General features: G+C 38.6%; 1 protein-coding gene across 1 annotated transcript; it reads right to left on the minus strand.

The window, feature by feature from the left end:
• Positions 1 to 332: 332 nt before the first annotated feature.
• On the minus strand, positions 333 to 13136 carry LOC143147377 (uncharacterized). The gene is made up of 11 exons (XM_076312588.1): positions 13047 to 13136; positions 12812 to 12841; positions 12083 to 12588; positions 10474 to 10811; positions 8621 to 8952; positions 6411 to 6595; positions 6035 to 6246; positions 4821 to 5156; positions 2789 to 2911; positions 1658 to 1825; positions 333 to 1080 (listed from the first exon to the last, which is right to left on the minus strand). The coding sequence occupies exons 1-11, from the start codon at positions 13134 to 13136 to the stop codon at positions 905 to 907; spliced, it is 2496 nt and encodes an 831-aa protein (XP_076168703.1). The 3' UTR covers positions 333 to 904.
• Positions 13137 to 13947: the final 811 nt, after the last annotated feature.

The raw sequence follows: 13947 nt of genomic DNA on the forward strand, positions 1-13947 counted from the left end.
CGCCATGTCAAGATACACGCGCAAGGTACGAGGTAAACAATTCGCGTAAAAAACTCGATAACAATTCCCTCTCGTTCGATGGATCGTTAAAAAGGCAAAATATTTCGTGCGCCTCGTTGGAACAGCCGTGCAGGTGTATCTTTAATCCCGGACGAATGTGCCGCTTCTCGAAAAAAAGAAGAGAAATTCGAACGAGTTAAAATTATTCAAAGAGATACAATAAAATGCGTGAAATCAGTCGCTAATACGTTAATGGATAAAATCGTGGCCACGTGCCACCGGAGTACGATCATACGGTCGCCATCGCATGTTTCGATTTCGCGGATCGCTTGTAAAAATATTTCACGTGTGTCCTATAAAAAGAAGCAAAAAAAAAATAAATAAATAAATAAATAGATCACAACAGAAAAATAATATCCCGTACAAAACAGTGATTTGGTTAAAAATTGAAGTACGTAATCGGGGTTAAAACCTACGCGTAGCTTTTTCTCCGCGCGACGATTTGTTTCGTAAAACGCGTTATAAAAAAACAAAGAAAAAAAACACTTCAATTTGCAAAATTTTTCATTAAATATACCACCACACTCTCTCCCGAGCGCCAATCTCCCTATTCTTTTCGATAATTTTCCTTCACCTTTTTCGAACGATTATTATTCTCCCACGAATACCTCCGTGTCTTGCACCACCATCAAATTTCAAATTTTCACGCAATATCTACAAGATTTGAACAATTTCTTTGTAAATTCGACGATAAATGGAGAATTTCGTATATCGGCGGCGAAATGGTGATGCACAGTTATAAAGTCTTCGCGCCTCTATCGTTTATCGCGAAACGTATATATTTTTTTTTTTTTTTTTTTAAATTCTAGATTATCCACTCGTTGAACAGTTCTCCGTCGTTGAATTATCCTAAGAAGTTACCGACACTCTCAGCAGTTTCGTTCATGGTGCTGACCTCCCCTTGAACGTGTTCCTCGAAGTCCACCGTTTCCTCCTCTTCGACGGAAATGGTCGCATTTGTTTCTACAGCCCCTTCCCCGCCCTGGTTCGTTTTATCTTGATTTTCGGACGAAGCTTGCCCTATAACAATTGAATTTTTATTCCACTCTTGCATTCGAGAATTTACATTAGCTTCGAAATTTTTATTTATTCCTAGATTCGTATTTTCTACACAGAGAAAATGTGCAGTAGAAAACAAAGTGTGTCAGAGTTCCTCTATAACAGGGCTGTAAGTGCATAAAGCCACACTTCCACTTGTAAAACTAGCCTACTTTCGAAAACTAGCCACGTTACAGCTAAAAATCGATGGTGAGACACCGTCTCGAGTTACTTCGATTCCAACGCAACGTTAAGCCTGATTCCCACTATGCTCGAGACAACTGTCGAAACATTGATCTGAGAATCGCCAAAAATGACGATGGACAGTGTGAGCACGTTTAATTCGTCAAAGTACAAGTATCTTTCCATTTCGTTTACTCGTTTGGATATTTACTCGTTGAACGAATAATGAGAACGAAATGAGAACGGTGAACAAGTGGAAACGTGGCTTTAGGTGGCTCGATTTCGTTCGACGCTTGGTACGAGTCTAGAAGGACCCTTACTATTCATGTTCAGCAGAGGTGTTGGTAAAGTACTCAAATTTGTATGCGACACCAACCTTGACCAAGATCTCGCGCTTTACTCTGGTAAGAGTATTCGACCGCATTTGCAAGACCCGCGATAACGCATGCACTTAGGGCACTCCGATTGAGATTCATCGGTGATGCGTCGTACCACTCGTTACTGTCTGCGTCGTAGCATTCTGCGTACGCGATCGTCGTGGAACCTGATCATTTTCATACGTAATATATAATATAATTAAAATTCGATCGATCGAGATACCAGATTGTCTTATCGATTCTAAATTATCATTCGGTGTGTGCGAATAAACGATCGCGTAATATTTCAATTTCTAGTGGAATGTATTTCAGTTTTGTCTTGAGAAATACCATAGTAATTTCTACTGTACACGTGTAACTATAATTACCTATTCAATCGTTAACTTTTATTTAATCATTGAAAGGAAAAATAATTCCAATGGATATTAGAATTATTTAAATACAAAAGAATAGTAAAATAATTGGCCGATTTCAACGATCGTGTTCGACATTTGATATTTTAAACAGGACTAATTTTTTCAAATTTTTCAAATTTTGGCTATTTAATAAACGATAATTTCCAAAGTTAATGGTATTTTAATTTTTCAAACGAGATTTTTTATTTTGAAAAGGAATCGAGCAACGAAAAATCGAATAATTATTAAATAGGAAAAATAATCTCAATGGATATTAGAATTATTTAAATACAAAAGAATAGTAAAATAATTGGCCGATTTGAACGATCGTGTTCGACATTTAATATTTTAAACAGGGCTAATTTTTTCAAATGTTTCAAATTTTGGCTATTTAATAAACGATAATTTCCAAAGTTAATGGTATTTTAATTTTTCAAACAAGATTTTCGATTTTGAAAAGGAATCGAGTAACGAAAAATCGAATAATTATTAAATAGGAAAAATAATCTCAATGGATATTAGAATTATTTAAATACAAAAGAATAGTAAAATAATTGGCCGATTTGAACGATCGTGTTCGACATTTAATATTTTAAACAGGGCTAATTTTTTCAAATGTTTCAAATTTTGGCTATTTAATAAACGATAATTTCCAAAGTTAATGGTATTTTAATTTTTCAAACGAGATTTTTGATTTTGAAAAGGAATCGAGCAACGAAAAATCGAATAATTCACCGTTAAATCCGCCAACAACGAAAATCATGTCGTCCAAAATGACCGTAGCGAAGTTACTCCTTGGGCTGAACATTTCTGGAACCGCGTGCCAGTCCTCCGAATGATTCGGATTGTAACGTTCCCCTGCGTGAACAGGAGATCGATATTGTAACGAGACGTCAACTTCTACGCGCCGGAACATTCCAGGGTGGTAGAATGCTCTCGCGTTTAATAGAAAGGCTTTTATCATTTATTTGAATTGAATTTCATAACGACGAACATTCTATATATATTCTTTTTAATGAATATAATACGAATAAACGAGACGAATGCAGTTTCAAATAAATGCATAATATATTTCAATTTCATGTATTATATATTATATTCCAAATTTCACATATTATATGCTATATTTTAGTTTCAAACATTGTGTACCCTACAAAAAATTGAAATATATTACATGAAACATTATACTATATTAATATATTATTTTTTATTTCGTTTATTGTATATTGTATTTCAATTTCATGTATTATATATTATATTTCAAATTTCACATATTATATGCTATATTTTAATTTCAAACATTGTGTATTGCACCAAAAATTGAAATATATTGTATGAAACTTTATAATATATTAATATATTATTTTTTATTTCGCGTATTGTACATTGTACTTCAATTTAATGTATTATACGTACAATACGAAATTGAAATATAATACACGTCTGGTCGAGACTGCATTCGTTTCTGTTATTTCTGATTTCATTTCTACAATTCATTCGCGATAAATATTCTAGGTTGTTCAATAAGTTTTTTCGTTCGATCAAATTTATTCAACAGTAGAGTACTAGGTTGCTCAATAAGCTTTATCGAACGACAAAACTTATTGAACAACCTATTACATTTTGTCTACAATTCTCTGGTCCAGAGATCCTCCTTTTTGCTTAAGTTTGCTTAAATTTGGAAGCCAATGGCGTAGAAAATGACTACATCGAACAGTATTACATTGAATAACCTATTACATTCTGTCTACAACTCTCTGGTCCAGAGATCCTCCTTTTTGCTTAAGTTTGCTTAAATTTGGAAGTCAATGGCGTAGAAAATAACTACATTGAACAGTAGTGATCAAGTTTTATCGAACGACTAAACTTATTGAGCAACCTATTTCATTCCATGTACAACTGTCTGACTCAGAGATACTCCTTTTTGCTTAAGTTTGCTTAAATTTGGAAACCAATGGCGTAGAAAGTGACTACATTGAATAATACTGTTCGATAAGTTTTATAGAACGACAAAACTTATTAAACAACCTATTACATTCTGTCTATAACTCTCTGGTCTAGGGATTCTCCTTTTTGCTTAAGTTTGCTTAAATTTGGAAGCCAATGGCGTATAAAATGGCTACATTAAACAGTACTATATTGAACAGTACTGATCAATAAGTTTTATCGAACGACAAAACTTATTGAACAACCTATTACATTCTGTCTACAACTCTCTGGTCCAGAGATTCTCCTTTTTGCTTAAGTTTGCTTAAATTTGGAAACCAATGGCGTAGAAAGTGACTACATTGAATAATACTGTTCGATAAGTTTTATAGAACGACAAAACTTATTAAACAACCTATTACATTCTGTCTATAACTCTCTGGTCCAGAGATACTCCTTTTTGCTTAAATTTGCTTAAATTTGGAAGCCAATGGCGTAGAAAGTGACTACATTGAATAGTACTGTTCGATAAGTTTTATAGAACGACAAAACTTATTGAGCAACCTATTTAATTCCATCTACAACTCTCTAACCCAGAGATACTCCTTTTTGCTTAAGTTTGCTTAAATTTGGAAGCCAATGGCGTAGAAAATGACTACATCGAACAGTATTACATTGAACAGTACTGATCAATAAGTTTTATCGAACGACAAAACTTATTAAACAACCTATTACATTCTGTCTACAACTCTCTGGCCCAGAGATCCTCCTTTCTGCTTAAGGAGTCGCGTTCCAAAAGAAGTTTGGAAGCCAATGGCGTAGGAGGTGATCGGGGAATTACCGGAACTGAGCCTGGTGAGGCCGTCGAAGCCTCCGAGAGCGTAGAGACTGTCACGAAACGCCACCAGAGACACCCCGGATCGTGGACTGATCATCGGATGAATGTAACTCCACTGATTGGTCTCCACGTCAAAGACCTCGGCGGAATTCAGAACTTCACGGCCGTTGAAACCGCCGACGATATAAATCTTATCCTGCAGAGCGGCTGCGCTGGCGTCTGACCTCTGTCGATGCATCGATGGTATCATCTCCCATTGATTCCTCTGCGGCTCGTATCGTTCACCCGAGCTCATTCTTGTGCGGCCATTGTAGCCACCGAGAGCGTAAACTTTCCCTCCTAATTGCGGAGCGATTCATTTTAAACGAACAACGACGTGGCTCGTACGTCAAACTTTTATTAAACCCATCAAGGACGTTAATAATTTCTCGTTGAACGTCGACACCACGGTGTGGAGTTCCGATATCGAATTGTTTGGAGAGAGTTCGAATCAAGGATAACGAAGTTAACGCTGACGAAACATAGCTGTGCACTGACATTCTTCTACCGAATAAAACGAATTCCGTATGAGAGTGAACGCCGCTTAGCTCACTACCGAAGAATTTTTATCGTTTAACGTACCGTCGCATTCTTGCGATAGTTACCAGGTTCTCTGGTCAGTGTTCAACGAAGAGATCACGTTTCGTACATCGAAAGGATACAAGGATAGGAAAAAATGACAGAGAAAGAAAAATGAAAAAGTTTCCACGGTAGTACACGTGCAAGTTCAGAAACCACATTAGGGTAACTCTTTCGCACCGTTGCAAAGTGTTCGAATAACTCCTTGATCCTCGTCCATAGTTCTTTACATTTTACTAACTTCAGAATTTATAATTTTGTAGTAAATTACTAATTCTGGACTTGTACTATTTTTCGATCATCGATACAATCTCCCTGACTTTCTTTTCAGATTAAAAGTTCCAAGTCTTGGATACATTGCTATGAAACTAGAAAAGTCGGCAATATTATAGGTGACATTGTCATAGGTACTTTTCGCACTAATCTTCGATTCAATCTCTTCAATCGAAACGATACAATACAACGATTAAAAAGAACGTCAGTGTACAGCTAATTGTCTAATTGAATAATCCACCTCAAGAAGGACACTTCCACGTATCCAGTGGTCAGTGCATTGCACTTCCCCGTAGCTTTTCCCGGATGTAAGTATCAAGTCTCACCGTGGGTGCAAACGCTGACGTAACATCTCGAGTGGTACATGCAGGCCCGTTCACGCCACTCCTTCGTGAGCGGGTCGAAGCATCTGACCGTGTTGAAGTGCTGGTTGCCGTCAAAGCCGCCGATCATGTAGATGAGATTGTTCAGGGCGCAGAGTCCGTGATAGGATCTCGGTGTTGCGTCCGTGCTCACTGATAGAAACCATCTGTCAGCTCTGGAGTTCACATTACACGTATCCCGGTGAATCTCGGCTCGGTCACGGGCAATCGCCGCGGGGAAATCGTTACCGCGACCCCCGTGAATCGGTTACAAGGGAATCGCGGTTATCACTATTTCAACGAGGCTAGCCCGCGGTGGGGGGGAAGATTGTACGAGCACCTCGTGTCGTAGGTTTCCACGAAGTTCGTCGGTGAACCGGCGCTCCAGCCACCAATGGCGAACAGGACCTCGTAGGGGATACGGGGCCTCGCCAACGGATTCTTCAGGTCGATCTCACCGCCACCCTGCTTCGCGTCCTGCTCGCTGAGGTACGCGTTCGCGCGTATTATCACTTGCTGGCACGGCTTGAAGAGAGATCATGGATGCAGGATCGATGTAGTGGAGAATTTTGTATTTTTGGGAGGGGGATTTTTGAAATGTTTTAGTAGTCAATTGGGCACGACTGTCGACCGAATTTGAATGCAATACTATAGTTGAGAGTCAGAGTCGGAATATCGAAGAGTTGGTTTAGGTTTGGGAAGATCACTTAGGGGGATTTTTGAAATGTTTAAGTATTGAATAGAGACACTTGAGGATCAATTTCAAATTTATGATAATATTTATGGTAACTTAAACATTACAAGTGTTTGTAAGAGTCAATTTTTCATGAAAGGGATATCGAGAATCTGGTCTAGGGTTAATAAGATCACTTGCTGGTATAGCTTAAAGAGAGATTAAGGATGTAGGATCGAAGTAATAGAGAATTTTGTATTTTTGGGAGGGGGATTTTTGAAATGTTTAAGTAGTCAATTGGCCACGACTGTCGACCGAATTTCAATGCTCTAGTTGAGAGTCAGAATCGACATCTCACGGAAAGAATATCGAAAAGTTGGTCTAGGTTTGGGAAGATCACTTGGGAAGATTTTTGAAATGTTTAAGTATTCAATAGAAACACTTGAGGATCAATTTCAAATTTATGATAATATTTATGGTAACTTAAACATTGCAAGTGTTTGTGAGAGTCAATTTTTCATGAAAGGGATATCGAGAATCTGATCTAGGGTTAAGAAGATCACTTGCTGGTATAGCTTAAAGAGAGATTAAGGATCTAAGATCGATGTAGTGGAGAATTTTGTATTTTTGGGAGGGGATTTTTGAAATGTTTAAGTAGTCAATTGGCCACGACTATCGACCGAATTTGAATGCTCTAGTTGAGAGTCAGAATCGACATCTCACGGAAAGAATATCGAAAAGTTGGTCTAGGTTTGGGAAGATCACTTGGGAAGATTTTTGAAATGTTTAAGTATTCAATAGAAACACTTGAGGATCAATTTCAAATTTATGATAATATTTATGGTAACTTAAACATTGCAAGTGTTTGTGAGAGTCAATTTTTCATGAAAGGGATATCGAGAATCTGGTCTAGGGTTAATAAGATCACTTGCTGGTATAGCTTAAAGAGAGATTAAGGATGTAGGATCGAAGTAATAGAGAATTTTGTATTTTTGGGAGGGGGATTTTTGAAATGTTTAAGTAGTCAATTGGCCACGACTGTCGACCGAATTTCAATGCTCTAGTTGAGAGTCAGAATCGACATCTCACGGAAAGAATATCGAAAAGTTGGTCTAGGTTTGGGAAGATCACTTGGGAAGATTTTTGAAATGTTTAAGTATTCAATAGAAACACTTGAGGATCAATTTCAAATTTATGATAATATTTATGGTAACTTAAACATTGCAAGTGTTTGTGAGAGTCAATTTTTCATGAAAGGGATATCGAGAATCTGATCTAGGGTTAAGAAGATCACTTGCTGGTATAGCTTAAAGAGAGATTAAGGATCTAAGATCGATGTAGTGGAGAATTTTGTATTTTTGGGAGGGGATTTTTGAAATGTTTAAGTAGTCAATTGGCCACGACTATCGACCGAATTTGAATGCTCTAGTTGAGAGTCAGAATCGACATCTCACGGAAAGAATATCGAAAAGTTGGTCTAGGTTTGGGAAGATCACTTGGGGAGATTTTTGAAATGTTTAAGTATTCAATAGAGACACTTGAGGATCAATTTCAAATTTATGATAATATTTATGGTAACTTAAACATTGCAAGTGTTTGTAAGAGTCAATTTTTCATGAAAGAGATCACTCAAAGATCTCTTCTCGAGTGATTTGAAGAGAGAAAAACAACGAAAATTTGATGCGAAATCCGAATAACGAATAAAATGGCCCAATGGCTATGGAAACGTTCGAAATATTGAAACAAGGGGTCCGAGTCGGGGATTGATATTTTTAATTAAAGATAAATTGTCGGAAAACGTAACGGGAACGCGATTGGTTCACGATCATCGTTTCTGTTCGAATTTTCCTGTATAATCGACTGTCGCGGATACTCACTTCGTACTCCTCGACGAGCTTCCACGAGAGAACACTGTTCGTGAAAAACGGGTAGCTCATCAAACCGTAGCGCACGCAATTCAAGAGCCTCGGTACACAGGGCTTTCTTTCTTCCGTGTTGTGCTCGGTCCAGGTTTTAACGGCCTCGAAAACTATTTCCTCGCTTTTAACGTTCAGCTCGTCGTCACGTAGGATCGCCTCGAGTTCCTCGCTGGTGAGCTCTTTGAATTCCGGGCTGTCTTGCAGTATCCGCTTAAAGTGATGACGAATGTATTTCCGGCCCTTCTCTTCCAGGTCGCGGCAGAAATAGTGACGGGCGAATTTAAAGATACCTAAGTTGTCACAATTCAGCAGTCTCGCCACGAAATACTGGCATTCACACGGAATAGCGAATTTTTTCTTTATTGATCGTTAACGTAACAATAATACTAGGTTGTTCGATAAGTTTTGTCGTTTCTTTTTTATTTTAAAAAGGATACTGTGACACTTCAAGTTTGAACAACTGTAAGTATAACGAGTCGACAGATCTGGATGAAACTTTACACGTGTTCGTTGAACGGTAGTAACATTTTTAGAAAAATAAAACGATGAACCTGATCGAGCAATCTATTACTATGGAGTACGAGTCATTGAACCTACGGAGGAATCCTGACTGTGAATTTCGTATTTTGTTTATTTGTGAATAATCGAACACGTAGCTTTAACACGCGTGGTTTAATTAATCGTAAATTTTTGGAACAATTCATGAGAAAATGAACTGTGCTTTTCAAAGCTTTAGATTTGATTATTTCATTTTCGAATGTGACGAACAGTACATACTGTATGTTTGATTATATATTTGTGTATTTCATTCACATTTTAGCCTGGAAAAATTATTGTAAGTAGAAATTGAAAGCGATGTAAATTATTAGTGGTGTGAAATTATAGATCTTAGAGAAACCTCGAAGGAAACTGAATTGACAGAAATATCTAACAGTCAGGATTGACTCCGATGGTCCGGTAACTCGTGCACTCGTGTAGTATTATTTATACAGAATATCCAATTTCAATCGATGAAGTAGAAATTGTAAGTTTAAAAACGATGCAATTATTGGTGCTATCGTAATTATAATGTACCGCGGATAGTAAGGCATTGGGCTAATTTCGAACACATTTCAAAACGCCTCGTTGATAGAAATCAGATACACTGTGTAAAGATGCTTAATTATATGTTGGAAGAAAAGAAATGATCGAATATCTACGTTTAATATTTTACACGTTGTAACGGGGGGCTATCTTAAATCGTTCTACAAAAGCACGTTAAAATCTAAGGGGGACAATTGGGGCCTTTCCCTCGTTAAATGTTACAAACTACAATATACGTAATTACCCAAGAAACTGTCGAATATCTACGCTTACTATTTTGTACGTTGTTACAAGAAGCTGTTTTTTATCATCCTACAAAAGTACTTTAAAATCTAAAGGGGACAGTTAGGGCCCTTCCCTCGTTAAATGTTCCAAACTACAATATACGTAATTACCCAAGAAACTATCGAATATCTACACTTACTATTTTGTACATTGTTACAAGAAGCTGTTTTCTATCATTCTACAAAAGTACTTTAAAATCTAAAGGGGACAGTTGGGGCCCTTCCCTCGTTAAATGTTCCAAACTACAATATACGTAATTACCCAAGAAACTATCGAATATCTACACTTACTATTTTGTACATTGTTACAAGAAGCTGTTTTCTATCATCCTACAAAAGTACTTTTAAATCTAAAGGGGACAGTTGGAGCCCTTTCCTCGTTAAACGTTCCAAACTACAATATACGTAATCACCGTTTGTTTTAGCAACGAATCGACACATTACCTAGGCAATTCTCGGGTCTCAGCTCCTGGAGCAAGAACTGACAGCAAAGCTGGACGACACCGAGGACCTCGAACTGATCGGCCAGCGGTAACAGTTGTTCAACGTTGTCCGCGTTCACGCGGCACGTGCCAGTGTACGCGTAATCGAGGATCAGGCTGAAAATTTCACCAGGAACGGAATCAATTGCCACCTCGGTGGTCTCCGTCTTCCCGCCTTTCAGGCTGTTGGTAAAAAGGGCCTTGAAGTACGGACTGACGGCGGACAAAATGGCACGATGGACCGGGAACACGCAGTCCCTGGCGCATCTTATGGCACCATCGCACAGCTGCTGATTCGCCCTAAAACATACATAGCGATATATATCTATATTTATTTATGCAAATATTGGGTTGTTCGGAAAGTCATTTTGTTTTTTTTTTTTTTTGTGAAAATGAAACACGATTTTTTTAGATTGGGACAGCTCCTATGGGACGTACGAATAACGTTCTTGCTAATAGGGACAGTAAACCCCCATAATGTCAGTTAAGTGGTTTCCTTCGAGACAACTAACAGGAGCTGAGAATCCAAGCAACCCTAATCTTCAGCCATGATCTACATATAGTATTGAATTGTTCGGAAAGTCATTTCGTTTTTTTGGAGAAAATGAAACACGATTTTTTTAGAGTGTATAAACATTTTGTTAAATTATATATTCTCCATTTTGGAGAACAAAATGAAAAATTGAAGTCCAATTTTTTTAGAAATTTTGGACTTTTCGAACAACCCAATATATTCCAGATTTTTTTATCGACGTTTTGAAGGGAAGACGGTATTGAAAAATTGAGAAGAATTTACGAGGAGATATTTGTAACTGCGATAAGATACATTGAAAAATAAATCCATCGCTTGTAATATTCCTAAAGTATACAATTCTTTTCTTGATTCATTTACGACGGAGTGAATTACTCTCGAAGTTAAACAATCTCCGTGAATTGGTTCGTGGAATACAATCTTTCGATATTCTTTGAGTAATCAATACGTTCTCTCTACCGTGACCAAATGATCACCTCTGACCAAAACTTATTCAATTATTTTCGAACAATCGTCGTCTCGAGTATTGATTTCAGTTCACCATGATGCTATGTGCAAGACACTCGACGTTACCCCTAAGTTCTATCCATTTCTATAGCTTCGATGTTCGAAAACAAAACCTGCCTACCTTGAACTATCTATTATTATTTCCTAAAATTTCTCATCTAAATAGAAATTATTTAAATTCCACCTCTGTGCAAAAACCGAAAGAAGACTCTTACGTGGCAACCTGATCTCCGCGGTAGAATAATAATTTTCAAACCCAAATATATAAAAGGTTGCTCCTTCCCCGAAGAAGAATACTCCAATTGGTAGAAGAACACTCCAACTGATAGAAAAATACTCTAAAGTCTCCCCAAACCGAGATCGATTGGCAAACTTGAAAATCAGAACGTTGTTGCTCCGTATAGTCGTCTCTCGGGCGTCTTATCGCGTTGTTGCGGATTTAGGGAGCGGTCCAGTGGCCGTGGTAAATTAAAACATCCTATTGCCCTGTATCGGTGGGGTCATGGGGAAAAGAGACACGGGCTTCACGGACCTGAGCTCGGACCAGACCACGGGGAATTCAACGAGGGCGTAATTGGACGGTAGACACATGCATTTCCTGATTCTGGTCGCTTGCTTTCTGGTGCACTGCTTGAGCTTCGTCGCTGAAACGGCGGCCCGCGACATTCGGCTGCGGAACAACTTTCTAAACTTCATCCTGCCGTGGCCGTCCATCGCCTCGTGGCCGACCGGAGCGATCCACGCGTCGCTGGCCACCACGCGCCCTGAATTCGCCACCACCTTCCCTCGAAGCTTCCGATTCTTCCGCCCTTGCGGCCGATCCTGCGTCCTCGTATTCGCTCTGGTTATCGATGCGAGCCCCGGTGCAACGGAGATTCGCGGCCATGACAGAGGAAGGCCGAAAACTTTCAGCTGACGGTTCGTGCCAGCGATCACGAGATCGATCCGCGAACAACTTCCGGTTCGTGGACTATTCCGACAGGGACAAATTGAACAACGTCGACCCACGAGCGGAGCAGTTTCCACGCGTGAGATTGTCTTATTCGTGGATTTTCAATATATTTGCGGGAAATTCGAGGGTGTTATTTTTGTTAAATATTGTGGTGAATGATGTGTGTGTGTGTTTGTGTGAGACTGTGTCTTATTCGTAGATTTTCAATACTTTGTGGGAAATTCGAGGGTGTTATTTTTTTTTAATATCGTTGTGAATGTTACATATGTGCGTGTGTGTTTATTTTTTTTTTGGACTAATTTTCTATACGAATTCTTTTTTACTTGTACGAATTATACACTATGGTAAGTGTACAGATCATATAGAAGGTAAAAGACACAATAAACGTAAGTATACGTACGTGCAATATTTATTACGTTTCGTTACAATTTTTATTTATATCTTCGATAAGTTTTAAAAAAAAACTTTCCACATTATCGACGTCTCCACTGCAGTTTGCATTCTCGAGAAGCGTTGCATACCGTCGCAGAGCATCGCGACGTACTACAGAGACTAGTAAATTGGCGAGCAGGGGGGGAGTAGGGGGTACAGGAGCGAGAAGGATATTTCTGTACCCACTTTGACTCACTTGCATAGTACTCACTTGTAGTTTCCAGTGGCGAGCGTTTACATAGTAGCACGTGAGGATTTCTGTATTGTGGAATATAGATTATCTAAACGAACGATGATTATTATTATTATTATTTACAATTAGAGTATATTCGTGACTAAATTTAACACCAATCTGCAACGCTCATTGACAACTATCGACCAGAGACACACCGTTTCCCTCGAACGACACGCTACACAACAATCAGCCCTCGTTCGAGGCAATGGCTCTTCTTATACCCCAGTATTTGGGGCCTAGGTAATTGTGTCACTTGTCTTGGGGGATGGGGAAGAATAGTCCTGGCTCTCTCGAGTGGCCACTCAAACCGTATATTGGTCCCATAATTTGTGATACTGCAATATCAAAAGGAAGATACATTTATTATTATTCTTTATTACGTATTATTTTTATTGACCCTCTTACCAACTTCTCTACCTCGAAATGTGACAGACATTACGATCGAATCGATAGTTCTCCGAAGTATAGGTTTTTCCATGATATGTATAGTTGGGAATTGGAAAGATGACTCCTGAATTAAGGGGAATATACTGTTCGTTCGCGAGAAGGAGACTATCGAGCGTTTCGAATCCCCACTCCAGTTTACAGACTACTAGCTCCCCCAGCGTTGCACGTGTTGTCTCTATTGGACAAGGATAGTGCGAACACGGATATTTAGTACTATGGCTTCAGGTAGGGACGGGTTTCGGACACGTTGAATCACTACGTATACATAATGTAAGTCCGGGATCGTGTCGGATATTATTTGAAACTGGAAGTGTACGGAAGACTTAAAGGT

The sequence above is a fragment of the Ptiloglossa arizonensis genome, chromosome 1 (genome assembly GCF_051014685.1).
Source record: "Ptiloglossa arizonensis isolate GNS036 chromosome 1, iyPtiAriz1_principal, whole genome shotgun sequence".
NCBI classification, from domain to species: Eukaryota; Metazoa; Arthropoda; class Insecta; order Hymenoptera; family Colletidae; genus Ptiloglossa; species Ptiloglossa arizonensis.